Source organism: Vombatus ursinus, unplaced genomic scaffold, assembly GCF_900497805.2.
Source record: "Vombatus ursinus unplaced genomic scaffold, bare-nosed wombat genome assembly UNPS02014779.1, whole genome shotgun sequence".
NCBI lineage: Eukaryota > Metazoa > Chordata > Mammalia > Diprotodontia > Vombatidae > Vombatus > Vombatus ursinus.
This window is the reverse complement of record NW_020954557.1, coordinates 14,645,301-14,664,548: the sequence shown is the minus strand read 5'-3', so window position 1 is coordinate 14,664,548 and position 19,248 is coordinate 14,645,301. Positions and strand designations below refer to the sequence as shown.

Sequence of the window (19,248 nt, the reverse complement as noted above, 5' to 3'; positions counted from 1 at the left end):
CCTGGGATCCAGATCCCAACTCCATCATTCTCCCCTCAAACAAATGGGACCCAAATTCTTTTGGGGTAAGAGGTGAAGGTCTCGGTTTCCGAAACTGCTTCCTGCTGGCAAGGGACTTAGAGCTGTCCCTGCCTCGGGGGGTCCCAAAGAGGAGGTTGACTGGAACCCACCACACGCTGCATCCAGGGAACGATGAGGGGTCATTGGCTGTCATTCTTCCAACTTTTGATGGGGTCAAGCAGAACAAACCAAACCAGACTTTCAAAGACTTAAAGACCAGTTGCCATGTCCTCCTCCTAAGCTTTCTCCACTTCAGACTCAACACACCCAGTTCTTTCAACTGATCTGTACATGGTACCAAGTCAAAACCTTTAACCATCACAGTTGTTTGCTTCTGGATTCTCTTCAGCTTATGATTGTTTTTCCTAAACTGTGTGGTGCCCTCTTCAGTTTCCCTTTGTTGTTTAGTCATTTTCAGTCATGTCTGACTCTTTGTGACCCCATTTAGGGTTTTCTTGGCAGAGATAATGGAGTGGTTTGCCATTTTCTGCTCCAGCTCATTTTACAGATGAGGAAACTGAGGGAAACAGGGTTAAGTGATCTGCCCAGGGTCTCACAACTAGTAAGTGCCTGAGGCCAGATTTGAACTCATGAAGACTCATCTTCCTGACTCCAGGCCTTGTGCTCTATCCACTGTGCCACCTACCAGCCCACAACTTCTGAAAATACAGTGCCTAAGACTGAAAACACAGCTTCAGACATGTTCTGAGCAGCATTATCTTGGACTCTATGACTTCCTTGATGTACAAGACTGCAGTAGCTTCTTTGATTGCTCTATTATACTGCTGATTCATAGCTTCCAATCCACTCAAATTCTCCAATCTTTTTCAGCCCAACCATTGGATCGCCATAGCTCCAACAGCCAGTCCAGGTGCAGTGGCAGTGTTTCATACCATCCGCCCACCCTACCTCATCCCATCCAGCAGGGAGGAGCAAGCTGTAAGGTGACCAAGGCCCAGTTGCTCTCTTCCTTTGCTCTTGGTTCGTGTCAATTATTCACATAAAAATTTCACATATTTGAGAAATGGAAAGTAGGTAATTGAGTCAATAGTTTTTTTATATTCTCTTGGGTGCTTTTTTTCATTCACAATAAAGTTTTAGTTTTCCCCCCAACTTTATTATCTTCCTTTGCTTGAATATCAACCTCTTAATAATCTCAAAATGGAGATGATGGGGTTGGGATCTGGGCCCCAGAAAGGAAAAACCCTGGAGGCTATAATCCCATCAACTGGCCTTTCATTGTGGCTACACCCAATCTCCCCCCACCCTTAAGGCTCCATGAGGTCCAGGTCCCAGGAGTTCTGTTCACCCCAGCTTACTGGCCACTGCTAGATCCCTCCCACAGTTTTTCTGTATATAAGGTCCATCTTGTCTCCATTAAGATGCTCAGATTCTTATAATCTAGCCAGAGCTGGGATTCGTAAAATCTAGCCACTGCTGAGATTGTTAAAATCTAGCCACTGCTCTGATTCTTATAATCTAGACAATAGCTTACTAATGTTCAGACTCCTTAAGAGTCTGCCCAATATGATGGATGTTCTAATAAACCTTGTCTTTGGCTGAAAGAAGGCTTGGGTCGAATTCTTTCGCGCAGGATCCACATGCTGTGATTTTGGGGTCCCAGCACCCCTGAACCCCTAAAACGCATCATACCCCTAAACCGCATCAGAGTCTCCTCTAGTAGAGAACTCCTCTGCAGATCCTTGGTTCAGCCTATTTCCTTTCCCAGCTTTCTTTTCTGTATTATCATTTCCATTTCTTCTATAAGCACATATAAGCTTGTCATAAAGCCCAAAAGATTTTGTAATTTTTTTAAAAAGCATTTATAGACCTTTTCTTTCTTTTCTGTTGTCTGTCCAGTTTCATCTGAAATGTCCCCAGGATGACATTTATTTAGTTGGATCTTTTTGTCAAATTTTCTATAAACTCTTTTTCTTCCACTGCTGCTATACTACTCTTAAACTTCTACCATCCTTCTTTTAAGACTTACAAAGAGGTTTATATTCTAAACCAGGATTGCCTTTGGCATCCATATCTCTGCTTCACAAATAACTCACATTTGCTGACTAAAGCATGTTTTAGGCTCATTTGGTTTCTTTATGGGAACTGATTTCTATCAGTTGAACTTCTGTATAAACATTATAATCAGTCAGCAAACAAACATTTATTGAGTGTTTATTATGTGCAGGACACTATGTTAAGCACTGGGAATACAAAGAAAGGCCAATAAATTGTCCTCACTCTCCAGGAGAGTACATTCTAACGGGGAGGGACAACATGTAAATAACTTGTATACATGGAAAATGTATACAGAGTAGATTAAAGTAATCTGAAAGGGGAAGGTACTAACAAATGAGAAGGAGGACAAGAAAGGCCTCCTGCAGAATGTGGGACTTGAGATATTTTGAAGAAAATTTAGGAAATTAAGAAGTAGAAGCAAGGGAACATTCTAACCAGGGGGTCAACCCATGCAAAGTCACTGGGATGGCAGATGTAGCTTTGTATTAGGGAAATGAAAACAGACTAGCTGGATCACAGAGTTTATAGACAGGAATAAAGGTAGGAAGGGGTCAGGCTATGAAGAGCTTTCAATGCCAGTGTAATCAATGCTACTATCCTTTCTTTTATCCATTTCCTATTTTTCTGCATCAATAATTCTTTTAAATAGATCAGGTTGTATTTACTTTATTTTCATGCCATCTTTTTCTCATTTTCATTTTTTTTCTAAAGTTTTATATTACCATGGGTCTTAGCTCTGAAAAGTCAGTGGACTTCATGGACAGCAAATTCAAGAATAAGTCCCACAGCAGGGAAGAGTTACTTCCTGTCAAATTTCATTTTGTGATTTTCTTTTTGAGTGCTGACCATGTCCAACCCTTTTCAGTTCTTTTCTTGAATGAAGTAAGTGTTCATGATATATAAGCATGAAGTTTCTAGGTAGTCAATGGAAAGTCAGAATTAAATCTTTCTTTACTCCTGAAACTTATTTTCAAACCTAGTTTTGCATTATGCTCACTTATACTTATCTTTCCTCTGAAGTCACCAAGTATCAACTTATTAATTTGTTTTTAAAGTTTTATTAATGTATTTTGGTTTTGCATTATAGACAATAAAAGGTTACCCCCTGTAATTACAACATTACGTATTACAAGAGAGCTCTCACATAACAAAGCAAAACAATGAAGTAAAACTAATAATAGAGTAACATCATCTAAAGCTGTATACAACATTCCACATCTGTAGCACATCTCTTCTATTTTAAAAGAATTTTAATGAACAAAAATATATTTTCTCTCCCTCCAATCTCCTACTCAATTAAAAAAAGAGAGAGAAGAAAAGTAAATCCCTTGTAATAAATATGTGTAGGCAAGCAAAACAAATTTTCTGATGCAAATTATCTGTATGCAAAAATATATGTTTCATTTTTGCATCCTAAATCTATACTCTCTGTCAAGAGGTAGATAATAAATATCATTAATGGTTCTCTGGAATTATGGGTGATCATTGTATTGATCTAGTTATTTGTTTTTAGAGTTTTGTTGTTAGTGAATAAATTGTTTTCCTAGTTGTACCCATTTCATTCTTTATCAGTTTATCAAAGTCTTCCAAATTGTTTGGTTTTTATTTATTGACTGATTTAATTTGGAAGCTCTTTTCAAATTATTTGTAGAATTTCTCTACCTACTCATATTTTGCAGTAGACCTTTTAAATAAACTGTGATTATTTTCATGGTGATCAATTCTTAAAATATTATTATGAGCACCTGAACACAAGATAACTAAATATCACCTTGATATCATCCTATCACAATATGACCAAATGTTGCCTCTGGATGAAGAGTAAACGACAATTTCATAAACTCTTCTTTTGCCTCTCCAAAAATAACTTCCATGTCATTGTTGCATTTTAGATGTACCTTCTTTCTGTTTTTTGGTTTCAATTAGAGAGAGAATATCAAGATATTATCAAGTAATATTCAGTTACCTTAATAGTCTATCTACTCACTGGTGGACAAAGATTTAAAATACTAACCATTAAGGTACTATTTATAGAATATCTATGTGATTCTTCACTCCTTTGCACCCTTTTCAGCCACTGGCACTGGTAGAAGCAGACAGAGAATAACGGGCCATTTTGTATTTTTTGTTGTTGTATTTCTTTTTTATTATCATCAAAGAATCCATCACCAAGTAGCCATCCAATTTAACTGATGAACAGACTCAATTTGTTACCAGGACCACATCTGAAGCTATCCAGTATAGAACCTGCCACATCTTACACTTCCAATGCTTCATCATGGTGTAGGGAACACCAGGAACTAAGAGCAATCACTGAGAATGCCCAGTTATTTTGGGGTTATAACAGAATTACCTATTTAAGTAAACAATGATACTTTGAAGGATAGGCATATTAATGTTTTCAGTATGTATTAACAATATAGAAATGACCTTATATATCATAAATAGGTCCTTTATATCTTAGATGTTCTAAGTGACAATATGGAATTCTTTCGTATGGACTGATATATACTATAGTCATTTCTGAAACTAAGTAGGTAAGATTAAATTTAGGAAACCAAACCAACTCTAGTGTTAGGGGATTCCTGGAAAATGCAGCCTATGTTAGAACAGGGGCTCTGTACCATTTCAGGATAATACTAGTAGATTTCAAAAAAAGAACTCAGGATTCAGTCTAAAGCAGAACTGTTTACATCTAAGACAGTGCAAATAAACAATGAGTTAGGCCCAGAATTGAACATGAGAAGAATAAGCTATAATGCCTCTTTGGAATTACAAAATTATTTTAATGATCTCAAGATTCTGCCTGAAACAAAGATCCATCTTTTTAACACCAACATTCTTCCTGTGATGTTGAACGGTTATGAGTCATAAAACACTGTAGTATTTACAGAACTGAAGATAAGGATCACCCAAAGAGCAAAGCAGAGTTTTATGGTGGGCACAAGAAGGATGCAACTCATTATAAAAAAAGAAGTTATGGCAAACATCAAAGGAATGTTTAGGGGAAAAAAAGATTGGATGGTCGCATGGTAAAAGTGAAGAATAACCATTGGTTGATCTATGTGCTCCACTGGTGTTCTCCTGATACGAGGAAAAGGAAAAAGGAAGACAATCTGAAAAAGGTACCCAGCATGTTGGGTGAACCACCCCACTTCCCTATAGTGAACCCAGGGAAGGACCTGAACATGAGTTGCACGGGAGAGTCAGCCATGGATAGGTTGGAATTTAGACCTTTGGAGATAATATCAACATTGACAAGATGATAAGACCACTGAAGGACTGGAGTAAGATTTTAAAGTCACATTTCTCACAACAAATAAAGCTGAAAAGTCAGCCCAGCAGTGTGACTTTGGGCCTGTCACTTAATGTCTCAGTGCTCCTAGCCAATTCTTTACCACTCTAGGTGGAAAAAAAAAAGTGTTGATCAATATTGGTAAAGGAAGTTCCTCACGGGGAACACCCTAAAACAATGAAATCACAGGCCCAGGTAAAAAAAAATATGTCCTCCAAGATACAGAAACCCTTTCTGTAGAATACTAATGGCTAAGGAGTTACCTACAAACCCAGGCTCAGGAGCATCCCTAAGAACCACTACTGAGACTCCTTACCATAATTACTCCCAAAGCTATGGATGTATATCTAGAACCAAGTTCACAACTCAAAGCTAGAGACTCTTACCTGGTAGGAGCAGAGAAATTAACCTTTGCTGACCAGTGGTATCAACAGAGGAAGAGCATCAGCATTACTTACCACGGGGAGCACATGAGTCAATAGAAGTTCCTAAGAATCTAAGTTCTTATTTTCCTAAGGTCCAATTTTTTCTTGCAGGAGATGGATTCACTTATAGATTCAACTTTATCCAAGGCCTAAAGAAGACCCTTTGAAAATGATTTTCTCAAAAAAAAAAAAATGATTTTCTCGGGGCAGCTAGGTGGTGCAGTAGATAGAGAACCGGCCCTGAAGTCAGGAGGACTTGAGTTCAAATCCAGCCTCAGACCAAACATTTGACACTTACTAGCTGTGTGACCCTGGGCAAGTCACTTAACCCCAACTTCCTTAAAAAAAAAAAAGAAAGAAAATGATTTTCCCCTTCTATCTTCTGTCCCAACTCCTACCCAAAGAGTTCAAAGCCCTCAGTTCTTACACAGAAATTCAGATCTTTGCATGTACTCCAATTTCAGTTGTACCCCAGAGAACAAGAAACTAAGAGCTAAAGATGCCAATCTTAACATCCTAACAGGTTAAGCATTCTGACTGTTCCGTCTTGTCCAGAAAGTCTGCCTGAACTACAGATGAGACTGGGGCTGAGTCTGGAGCTGAGGGCATTTCTGGACCTGCAACTAGGGCATAACTGCAGTGTTGGGAAGGTTGCTGGAGAAACCACAGAGTCAGAGAGTTTGTACCAAGTCCAAGGTCCTGGGTCCTGCCCAACATTGAGAACAACAGCAGTATAGCAAGAACAGTAAGAACAAGAATACTACAGCAACACCAGGGCAAGATCTGGATGGTGACAGGGACAGATGAAGGATGGCAACAAAGGTGGCAACAGCAGGAGGCAGAAATTCCAAATCTTTCATAGCCAGTCAATGCAAAAACAGACTTTAACAGACAAAATTTCAGTTCATATTTAACCTGGCAGGAACACATGTATTGTAATAGCTATACCAAGACTCAAAATGACACAGAATACATAATTGAATCCGCCTTTTAAAGAATGCCAATATTCAAAATAAAAGTCTTAATGACCCAAAACTCAAATCCTAAAACACTCCAAGAGAAAGACTAATCAAAATAGTATTTATCACAAGACAAAGTAGTCTCATAAATAACTGATTTGTACTTTTGTAAGCAGTCTATAACCTAAGAAACTATCTTGGTTATTTTAACGGCAAAGCTTACTATTTCAATAATTTTACGAATTAATTGACTTACCTGTAGCATCTATCTGTAAGTGGAGTAATAACCAAACGAGGAGTATTACCTAGGTATTCATATCCATATCGTAACCCAGCATTGATCATCTTTGTTTCCAAGTGCTCCTCCTAAGATCAAGTAATAAACAGAAGCAATTTAAAAGTAGAATCTGACATGTCAAATGAAAATTCCAATTTAGGCTCTTCTTTAGACTTTTCAGGAGGCAGTATATTGAAAAGAGCACTGAACCTGGAGTTAAAAGAGCTCAGTTATAGTCCTAGTTTGGTCACTAATTATCTACATGGTTTTAGAAAGCCAGTTCTCCTACACAGGCCTCAACTGCTGCATTTGTAAATCGAGGGCTGTGCTATATATGATCTCTAAGTTCCCCCAGCTCCAAAATTCTACTCTTCTGACAATCTTTATAAACAACTCTTGGGGTTGTAAGATATAGGTAGGGGAATAAAATGAATATCTTTAACAGAGAAGCTTTCAAAATTATTCATTGTTTCAAATTAAAGTTTATTGTGAACATATTTTTATGATCTTATTTATCCTGTGATTTCAATCACATTTTCCTCAAATAAAGTGCAATGACCTGACGAAACTTTTAGTTTATAGAAAGAGAAGGGTTCATTCTTAAAGATGAAAGAGATTAAACAGTAACGACCCGAAAAGAAGAACTCAAAGGAAAAGAAAGTAGTTGACAAGGCCAGATAAATAAGGTAGATCAGTAAAATGAGATAAGGTAGAACAAAGGAATAAAGGTCATTGTAAGTGAAACAAATTGGTAAAACAAGTAAGAGATTGTGAGAAATGGGAAAGTAAGTAGAGTGTGATTATAAAGTTGTTAAAAGGTGATAAAAGGCTGCAAAGATCTTAAGAAGGTAAGATGTGAACACTCAAGCAGTTTAAGAAAATAAGGCTCAGGGGCAGCTAGGTGGCTCAGTGGATCAGTGGATAGAGCAACCGGCCCTGAAGTCAGGAAGACCTGAGTTCAAATCCGAACTCAGACCAAACACTTGACACGTACTAGCTGCGTGACCTTGGGCAAGTCACTTAACCCTGATTGCCCTATTTAAAAAAAATAATAATCAAAAAAAATAATACTCAATCAGTATGGAAGGAGAAAGGGTGGTGTGGGGTGACATTGGGTGTGTCAAGTTTATCTCTGGGTCACAGCCAAGTGACAGTTGTCTACAATGGTTTCTCCTCCACTGAAGTGAAAGAACTCAAGGAATAACTCTCAACGTCAAAGGATCCAGGACGAAGAAGTGATCTTAAAAAAAAAAATACAAACAGGAAGAACCAGGAACAGAGCTTCATTTAAAAAATAAATCAAGGGATTTGAAGTGGAAAGTTGAAAATTTGACTCTGGCCAAAAGGTCAGGAATAATATCCTAGAAAGGATGAAGGGAAGGGAGAGGATAATTATACAATTGAAACTAAAAACAAATTTGGGGATCTTCCTGAAGAGAAGAGAGATGTTTGCTCTAAAAAGAGGGTAGCTGCTGGTCCTTCAAGGAATGATAAAGTAGAGCCAAGGAATGTGTTAGGTAAGAAGTCGTCCATCCAGGAAAGGTCAGAGGAAAAGGAGGAGAGTGCTGTTGTTTAATGCTTTTTTTGCTGAGAGGGTAGGAAAACAACTATTTATTGATTTGATAATAGCCTTAGAGAGTTTTCTCTTCATAGGACATGAATTTGATACATAACAGAGAACCTCCACAGACTTATTTCAATAAACGACTCTGAATCACTTTTGGTGATTCACATGTGGCACTAAAAATATTGTCAGAAGGAATCTAGAAAGTATTGGCAGCAATTATAAAGCTTTGCCCAAGAAAATAAATAGGAACAGAGATTGTATTTTCCTCATTGTTGACCATTTAAAGCAAAGGAATACTGATGTGCAAAGTGAACCACTGGCTTAAAAAAAAAAAGATGTCTACAAATGGGATTTGGATTTCTTAACAACAGCTTAAAATTTACAAATGACAAACTTCTGGCTGAGGATGCTAACTAGAATGCTCCTAACAAAGGCTGGTGTATTTGTGAATCTAATCAGGAAGGCTTTAGATTAAAAAAGCCCTGGGAAGGAAAAAAAAACTGTCATACTATAGAGACTAACTACAATAAGGGAAAAGATTAGTAGTTCAGATACCCAGAACCACACAGGAGACAAAATGCAAGGAAGGGACTAGTAGTAAAATCCATGGCCTTAAACACCTATACCTAAATGCCCAAAGTTTAAGCAACATGCAAGAGACATAAGAGGTCCTAATGAAAGAGCTAAATCAGACTATCACTGAGACTTGGTGGGATGAAAACCATGAGTGAAATAAGTATCTGGATGGGTCTACTGTATTCAAAAGTGATAGGAAAGATAAAGAGTAGCACTATATATTAGGAAATTATATTCATGTGAGGAAACCCAAGTTGGGCAGAGGAAGTGGACTGGAGAGTATTTGGAGGATGATCAATGGAAGGATAAACATAAATGATTTTGCCATCTGAGCATACTAACAACCACCTGGAAAGAGAAAACAGATGAAGAGTTCCAGAAACATCAGAACCCTGGAACAGAGGTATAATGCAGTAGCAATGGAGGATTTCTATTATCCAGAATTCTGGAGCTCTCTTCCTCTCCCAAAAGCAGACCATCTTGTTTCTTGACTTATCAACAATTTCATCCTTCAAAAGGTGATGGAAACAACAAGGGGAAATTCTATACAATATATAATTTTCATCAACCGGCAGGAAGCAGGAACTAGTGGCTGAACTAGAAACTCTGGGAGGAAATGACCTCTCCCTCCTAGAGTTTGTGATAGAAAAGAGGAAAGCTGAGTTTAGACTGATATGTACCCTAGATATTAGGAGGGCAGATATCAAAGGGTTCAGAAGGAAATATAGACTCTCATGGACTAAAATTCAACAGAGCAAGTTAGCCCAGGAGAGATGAGAATCTATCAGTAATGAAATTTGGGAGATATAAAGGTAATAGAATTATAAAAACATGACACAATCAGTGCTAGGAATGAAAAAGCTTGTAATGAGCTGAAGCTAGTTTGAAATGCCAGTGTTTGGGGATGCAGCACCAAGACGGCAGAGAAAAAGCACAGACTTGGCTGAGCTCTCTCCAAAACCTCTCCAAGCAACTTTAAATAATTCCTCAAAACAAATTCTGGAGGAGCAGAATCCACAAAAAGATAGGGAGAAACACTTTCCAGCCCAACACAACTCAGAAGGTCAGTAGGAAAGGTCTGTTGCACTAGCGTGAGAATAGAGCACAATCCAGACCAGGCCATGACCCAGCAAACCAGCAGTAGGCCTTGGGGGGTGGGGGGGAGGACTTATTCAGTGGTGGCAATGGTGGTTTCTAAACCTTTCAGCATACAGAGTAAGAGGGTCAAACAACTGGTCAGAAGGAGATTACAGGGGTCCTTTTGGTGGCACCAGAGTCAGGACTCTATTGCACTGCCCATACTTGGATGCAGGTCGCAGTCCTGGGTCTCAGCCCCAGGGCAAGGAGGAACACTAGCACACCAGAGATTGCAGCCGTAGGGGAGCTGGGATCCTGGTCAGAGTTTCAGGACAGAAAAGAGTGCTTCTTCACAGCAGTACAATGATCCAAGACAATTCTCAAGGACTTATGATGAAAAACACTATCCATCTCCAGAGAAAAAACAAACGGAGTCAATGCGGATCAAAGTATACTTTTTCTTTATTTTTGTTCTTTTCTTTTTGGCTGTGTTTTCTTTCACAACATGACTAACATGGAAATGTATAAACATGTATAACCTATATCAAATTGCTTGCCTTCTCAATAAGGTGGGAGGAGAGAGAAGGAGGGAGAGAATTTGGAACTCAGAAATTTTAAAATAAATGTTAAAAATTGTTTTCGCATGTAATTGGGGGGAAATAAAATATTATTTTTTTAAAGTATCCCTGAGCCCCTAAAGAGTGTTTTCTATTTCAACCAATGGAACTGTTTTCTGTGATGTAGAGAATGGTTAGAGGAACCAAATTCTCAGACAGGTAGAACATGATGAAGTCCACCTTGGTCAGGGAAATAAAAAGTTTATGGACGGTAAAGGTCCTTAAACAGACACTCGGGGAAGTATCTGCATACACAGTGAAAAGGAGCTGCTTCCACCTGCTTTTCCAGCTTTTATGTGCTTTGTGAATGGCCTTGATGGTTTTCTATCAGTTGGGTGTTGTGGTATATGTCTGTAATCTTCTGTCACCAGGGAGACTGTGAGGCTAAGGATGTCTTGAACGCAGGCATTCTGAGTTGCAATGGGCTAAGCCAATTAGATAACCACATTAATTAAGCATGGTGTATTTTTGGGAACAGATGCTACCAAGTTACCTAATGAAGGACAAACCAGACTAAGCTAGAAAATGCAATAGGTCATCAGAGTAGGACCAGACTAGGGAGTAGCCCTTACACTTTGAGCCAGGGCAAGATAGAGACACCCAGTTTATCAAAGAAAAAAAAAGGAGGGGAGAGAAGAGGACAGGAGAGGAAAGGGAAAGGAGAGGAAAGTTCTTCAAAGCACAGCTAATTCTGTAGGTCATTTTTTTCCAGACTAATTGTTACTGTAGCACCCTATAATCAAGGCCCTCTACTCTAGTATCCCCATCTGGAGAGCCTAAAAAGTAGCAAAAGGTTCCAGCATTGTCTGAGTTGCTGATTGAGGGATGATTTGGGTATGTGGCAATGTCACCAATGTTCGTCTGTGATTGTAGGTCATTAACAAGTACAGAAGGAGAGAATGACCTGGAGAAAAATAACTAGAGAGCTATGCTGATTATAGCCAGGATTCATTAGTACCAACAAAATGAGAGGAAGAATGGGCAGGAGTTAGGAAAGAGAAGCCAATGCAGCAGTTGAGCAAGGACTGGGGCAGGGGGTGGTGGGAGGTGGGAGGGTTCAGTATAGAGTTGGTCCAGTGGTAATATCACAATTGGCAAATAAGTCTGTCTCACATAACATTATCAGAATAATGAGGACAGCTTTTATTTGAGCTTCACAACAACTTTACTGCTCCACTATCATTTTTCCTTCCTCTCTCCACTGGGCAAGCAGGTAGTAATTCAAAAATAAATTGCACATTGATGGCAATGAGTGTCTTTTGATGGCCTGGCACAGCCAGCACAGCCATGTACCATCTGGTTTTTAAAACTGTTGATCTCTGTTGGATCCTAGTGGTTGGTCAAGATCTAGTGCCAGAGGTGTTTTGGTTTTGTTTTTTTTTTTTTTTCACAAAATCAATGCTTTTTAGAACTGGAAAAGACTTTAGCAGTGATCTAACATAAGAGCTCTTAGCCTTATTTTTATGTGATGGCGGCCTGATGGCACCTATGGACGTTTTCTCAGAATAATGTTCCTAAAAACATATAGGAAATTTAACTCTATTGAAATACAGTTATCAAAATATTTTCAAATACAAATTTATGGATCCCAGATTAAGAACCTTTGATCTAGCCCATCATTCTTATTCTTCTCATTCTGAAAATGAGGAAACTGAGAAGCCTTATCATTTCAACACATAGAGGGATGGAAAATGTCTGGGTCAGGAGAAAATCTTCTAATAAAATTTTTAAACTTTTAATTATATTTTTAAACTTCTATTTTTTTAACTCATTTTACTTTATCCTTTTTAAACTCTTTTCACTTTGTACTTTATACTTTTTTAAGCTCTCTGAAGTTCAGTGTTCTTTCAACTATATCACAGCTATAAGCTATCATTGTGATTATGTAAATATCTATTTCAGCATGCACAGAGGTTATTTCTGTACTAGAGCATACATAATCATATCTGAGCCCCTATAAAGACAGACACTCTGGCATACCAACTACAAAGAACAATATATATATATACATATATGATACATACAAACATGTATATGTATGTATATCACACATATAGCAATCAAGTGACTAGTATATATACATAATGCACACATATATTTCTTCCTATACCCATATGTATATGTGTATATATAACATATATACACACATACATATAGCAAGAAAGAATTCTTTTTACTTTCATTCCTGAAATGATAACATTTCTTTTTATACTATTAAAAATGTTTTCCACAACATAATTTTTATAAATCATTGGAAACAAAAACTTTGAACTAGGCCTATCAAAACTCTGTAACTTAAATAGAAAACATAAAATCTATAACTATGCAGAGTGTGGTCACGCTCAATTGTTGCCCAGAACGTGGGCAAACACCTTGACCTTTGAAAGATAAATCTCACCACTGTGCAATATAATATCATTGGAGAACACCTCTGGATATGTTCAATATGTTTCCACTAAAAGAAGGTACCAACATATATACTAACTACTTGTAAAGCTAATGATTCTCAATGTGGGATATCTTCTCCTGATAAGCATAACTGATAACTGAATGATCATTTGAATACAAGACTTTCTAAAAAAAATTATGACTACGTACTTAGCATGCAGGAAACTTTCTCCAACTAAGGAATAAAAATAATGAAGTAGCAACATTGTGAGAACAAATGAGATATGAGGTATGTGAAAGGGTAGACTGTAAAACTATGCAAATGTAAGGGATTCTTTATTATTATTATTATTATTATTACCCAAGCTTACATTGCAAAATGTAGGACATGCCAAGCAACTTTCTGCTACTAAACACATACACGTATTAAAGGAAGGAACTTAGNTTACCCAAGCTTACATTGCAAAATGGAGGACATGCCAAGCAACTTTCTGCTACTAAACACATACACGTATTAAAGGAAGGAACTTAGAACAAAAGATTGACAAAAAAATGATGGGACATCTGATTCTTTTTTGTTCTCACCTAATCTCCCTTTCATTTGAATAGGAGACAAATAGATCATGGGAGGTGAGGAAAATTTAGGGGATCACAAATCACCTTCCCATGGAATTTTGTGGAAAGGTCACTCTTAAAAATGATGTTGTAGGTGGGATAATCAGGAACTGATGAAAGTTAAAGGTATCTATCTAACCCTAAGACTGACAGAAGCTTGGAAAAAACATACTGCTCCCAAACTGGAAGAGGAAGAAAAGGAAGTAGACTCAAAGGCTAAAAATGTGGCCACCTTCCCTTACTGAAAGAAGTGAAGCTTAAACCTCTGGATTCTAAGCTAAAAGAGAGATGGTAGAGCCCACTCTTACTCTTATGGTGATGAGACAGTGCCTCAGCTAAGGACTTCCAACTGAAGTTCAAAAACTGGTTATAGGGAGAAGCTTTACTACTCTTTGCCCAAGGGAGTAACACCCTAACAGCAACCAAGTGACTAGTGTAGCAGCACCTAGCAATGACCACAAATTCTCAAGAGGAGCTCCTTGGTAGAATATATGCACCATATGAGAACAGCAGACAACCAGCTCAGTGAGAACAGCTTGATGACATCACCAAATAGTATACCCCAGACTTATGAGGGAAATGTTATATTGGTCCCCTTCCCTTAAAAAAAAGACTGAGTCTCCCCAGCCTGCCCACACTAGAAGTGTAGGGGCTATTCACTGGGCAATCCCACTACTGATCAGCACAGGAACTTTGACCAGCTCCTTTTCTAAACTGGGCTGAATTTTCACCCTTTCTTAGGCAACCTTGTAACCCCTTGCTCCCAGGACCTCATCATACTGACGCTGAACCTAATATGTACACCCAATGGTCATAACCTACCAGTGCTAAGAGCTCCTGTGTTAAGAGATGTGCCAGTCTTGGCCTTCCTAGTAGTTGGGATCATAGGCAAATACCAATCCACCTGATCATTGCTATTTTTTAGCAATGCTTTTTCATTAAATACATTTGCTTTGAACTAATTGTGTCTTCTGATGCAGACTCAGAGATTACCTAGAACCTAGGGTAGTATATGTCCTATCCGGCATTCCCATGTGTGAGAAGGGGGATGCCCCAGGAGCCCTCTAAATATAGGATGTTCTAAAAAGTTTAAAACTACACTTAAGACCATGGGATACTCTGTATATTAGAACTTGCAAAATACAATTTCAGGCTGGACTAATTTTAACTTTGTAGATTCAGCAAGCACAAATGGCAGGTAACAGAAATTAAAAGAATAATTTTTATTTTAAAACTATATTATATATAGCTACTGGTTACTCTAATCTGCACTCTGCCAAATGATTAGTTGTGTGTATTCTACCATCAGCAAAAATATCTGCATTAGTAAGATTATCATCCATGTCAGCAAGCAAGCATAAACTGAAAAGCTGTGAGCTAAAATTACTTTATAATGAGATTCATTGATATTACTTACAATCCAGTAGTACCTAAGCTGACTTAACCACTCAAAGTCACTGTCATCACTGACTTTCTTTGTCACAAGAGATGCAAGAACATCTCTAGCATGGACGTCCAGCACCACTAACGCTCCAAGAGTCACTCGATTCTGCTTAGACAGTTTTCCACGAACTAATGTGACGATGTCATCGATCTGCCTACAGTTCTGATTTAGGTAATCCTCAAGAGCCTGAAAGATAACAAAGGAAACAGGAAGACAATTGTTCAATATAATATGACACTTCTTGAAATTAATAGCAATGATAACTATGTAATGATAAGCTAACTTTATATAGTGCTTTACATTTTGAGGTAGATGTTATTATCCTCATTTTACAGATGAGGAAACTGAGGTTGAGAGCAGCTAAGTGGCTTGACCATGGTGGTAAAGAGAGCGAGCATTGAGGGCAGGATTCAAATTCAAGTTTCCAAACTCAAAGTCCAGTGCCCCAGCTACCATACCACTGACATACCAATTCTGTTCACTTATGCTAGTCAGTAAACTTATGCTTATTATTATAACTACTATTCTATATAATGCAAAAACAAAATTATTCTTATTGAATTGGTCCTGTAGTAATACTAAATAAAATGTAAATAAATAAATGTAAAATAAAAAGTAATACTAAATAAAACAATGATGGAAAGGTTCCAAGTTTCCTGTATTTTCTTGGGCTCACAAAAAACTTAGGATCTTGTTTCTCAGTTTGACCCAAACCTTAATGATCAGCTCATTCTAGAGTTGTGCCTTAGGATAATGGCCCATGGCACTCAAACTCACAAAAATGGTTTATACCAGAATGCCAGTTTATCATAATATAGTGAGAAATATCATGGACAAAACACATACTACACATTAAAAGTTTGTTTTGTGAATACAGAATCAAGGAATTTAGTTATTCTTAAAAGGCATTTTAAAATTATTATTATAAACATAGCAAGTCATGGAGTCACTGTCATGCAGGCAAAAAAGAAAAGTTCTAAAGGCTTTGTGAACACCACTTCAAATGACATGGCAGGGTGGTGGACTGCTGGGACACAGTAAGAAGAGAAGAACTGAGCTGGCATGCAGCAATAAAAACTGCAGACACTCTCTAAGCAAAGACATCACAGAATCAGAATCACACAATATTAGAGTTGGAGGGGACCTGAGAGAACATTTAGTCCAACGCTTTCACTTTACAGATAAAGCAACTAAAAAGATCACAGAGGTGACTCGCCCAAGGCTACACAACTAGAAAGTGTCAGAAACTAATTCAGACCCAAGTCTTCTGAGTCCTCCTACCTATACCATATTTGCAGAACCTAAATCTAGGAAACAGAATAATGAACACTACCAGGACTTAGCACAGTGCCTGGCACATAGTAGGTGTTTAATTAATGCTTGTTGACTTGACTTGACCACCAAATCTCTAGCATTTGTGATTCTGAAACACCTAGCTGCTATCAGAGGCAAGATTGGAACCCAGGGCTTCCTGGTAGCAATGACAGTCCTTTATCCCATAAACACCACACTGCCTCCCAGAGGATGTATTCCTAGTATAAATATTTGATTATATTATGGCTATTAGAGTTCCCAATGCTTTGACACCATTACAAATTACTTTAAAACTCTATGGTTTACACTAGACATCCCCAACTGACAGGCAACAACCAGATTTACATGACTGATTAAAAGATTAACAGCTATTGACACAACTGACCCAACCAGAAGAGAGGCCATCGAGGCCAAAAGTCACTGCTAGAAGCCTCCTTCTATGCTAGCACACTCTTTTCCTCCATACCCCTCCCCCCAGCAAGTTACTATCACTACTCATTACTGCTTATCTTGCAGAATCTGCAGGTACCTCCCCACTAACTTACACTGTTGGCACCTGTCCCCTTCAGACACGCCCACTTATCAAATTACTTTTTTCACATGCAATTAAGAATATTTACCTGTAACCCAATCTTAATAGCTATTTGTACTTCAGATGTCCAAAAGGTCTGAGATACACAAAGAACTGTTTGTCCAGGCCATTCTCTTACCCAATTAATACGTTCATTTTCAGGGTAGGCAGCAATTGCTTCTCCAATTACCTGATCAAAAAAGAAAGCACTGCAGTTCAATCATATTGTATTTTATTTGAACAGTTATTTAGTAAAAATTAATACTAAATACTAAAATACTAAACAGTGTGACAACTTAAAAAAAACATTATTTCTGAAGGTACCATGCAATGTGACTTCACAAATAAAACAATTCTATGAATATATGAAGATAGCAAGAATATTAAACGTATTGATGCTTTACTCATGGCATTATCAACCTAAATGAAATATTTTGTCTGAATTAATTCAACCCCTGCCTCCCTCCTCTCTGCTCCACCCCATCCCCCCCAATTCAATTATGGACCCTGTGGGTGAGAATTATATATAAAGAAAGCTCTAAGACTCTGATAAGGAGCTCCTGAAATGAAAGGGAACTTCTTAACAGGTTATTTTCATTAAATCTCCTTGTGGACTGCTTTTACTTGGGGATTACTAAATAAGTTTTTATTAAAGAAGTTGTATATCATAACCCTAAGGCTTAAAGTGGTTCATTGCACCTGGTATAGAACCATGAACCTGGTATATTTTCTAGCAAATTTATTATAATCCTCAACCAAAAAATGGCACTAGATTTAATATCCTTAGAAGACAGCCAATTTAAAATGTGACTGTCATCAAAACTAGCTTTTTGATGATGAAGTCTTGTTACCATTTTGGATTTCTATGCTAAGTGGAATGCTGTGGGACAGGTGGTAGAAGACTAAGCAGAGACAATAAGAACACTACAAAGGGCCAGGAGGAAATCATAGAAGAGGTGGCACTCACTCATCTGTGATCGATTAGCTGCCCCAATACACTTCTAGTCTGGTGGAAGAGAGACTTGAGTAAAAAAGCCAGAATTCTAGTAACAACCTAATTATTTTCACCCAGACTAAAGATGCTCAAATGTTAAACTCCAAAGTAAAGTAAATCCAAAATGTAAACATCAACTTCAAATTATTCTGCTTACTATCCCTTTTATCTCTGTCTCTCCATTTTGCAATATATATACATACATACATACACACATAGCTTTATAAAGCTTGAAAAAGTTTTCCATTCTACATGGCATTTTGAATTACCTTGAATTATCTTTAATTGACAAAATATCTGTTGATCACTGAATAATGGAATTATACATTTTATTATTAACTAATTATTATATTAATGCCATATATTGCTTTAGTATAGAGAGTCAAGAAGGAAACAGAGAATTTACCTTATGGAGAGATTTTAGCATAGCTCTCTCTAATTCAACCAACCATTTTTCCACTTGACCTCTAGCTTTGACTGTTGAAATTGTATCTACAAGTTCCACAACTTCTCCTTCACTACTCTTCATGTGAGTTATGTCTAAATTCTCAGTGAATTCTACCCTGGCAATTCCTTCAAAACATTTTTTCAAGTGAGGTTGTACCCTGTGGGAAAGAAAGAAAGAAATAGGTCAAATTCGGGCAGTTATTTAAATATTCACACACAGAACCAAGGTCTTCCATAGAAAAAGATGTGACAAATAAAATGGTGTGAACTTTATCATAAACTGCAAATCATTAAATCCCTCACACTGAATTATAGCTGAATCAACTGTTACTTTGGAGGGAGGGGCATATATTACAGTTTAATTGTTGTAATGGAGACATGGCCTAATGTCCCTCACTTTGATTATACAACTAAGAGTTAAGTGAATACATTTTTTAGATTTGTAAATCCTCTTGAAGGACTTAGAGCAGACATAAACAAGAATCCCCTTTGGTTAAGAAAGTATGGGTGGGTTTGAGGTAGAAACCTCTGGAAGGAGCACCAACACTGATGAGATCCCCAATCCATCAAAGTATCTTTTAGATGGATGACAAACATATAAGT

General features: G+C 37.7%; 1 protein-coding gene across 1 annotated transcript in view; it reads right to left on the bottom strand.

Annotated features, from left to right (window-relative positions):
* DNAH7 (dynein axonemal heavy chain 7) overlaps positions 1-19,248 on the bottom strand; it is a 265,553-nt gene that overhangs the window by 181,973 nt on the left and 64,332 nt on the right. The window contains exons 17-20 of the mRNA XM_027866000.1: positions 18,605-18,803; positions 17,254-17,394; positions 15,293-15,505; positions 7,015-7,124 (exon numbers count right to left, since the gene is read on the bottom strand). Coding sequence (XP_027721801.1) covers positions 7,015-7,124; positions 15,293-15,505; positions 17,254-17,394; positions 18,605-18,803 — 663 coding nt within the window. The remainder of the gene's footprint in view (positions 1-7,014; positions 7,125-15,292; positions 15,506-17,253; positions 17,395-18,604; positions 18,804-19,248) is intronic.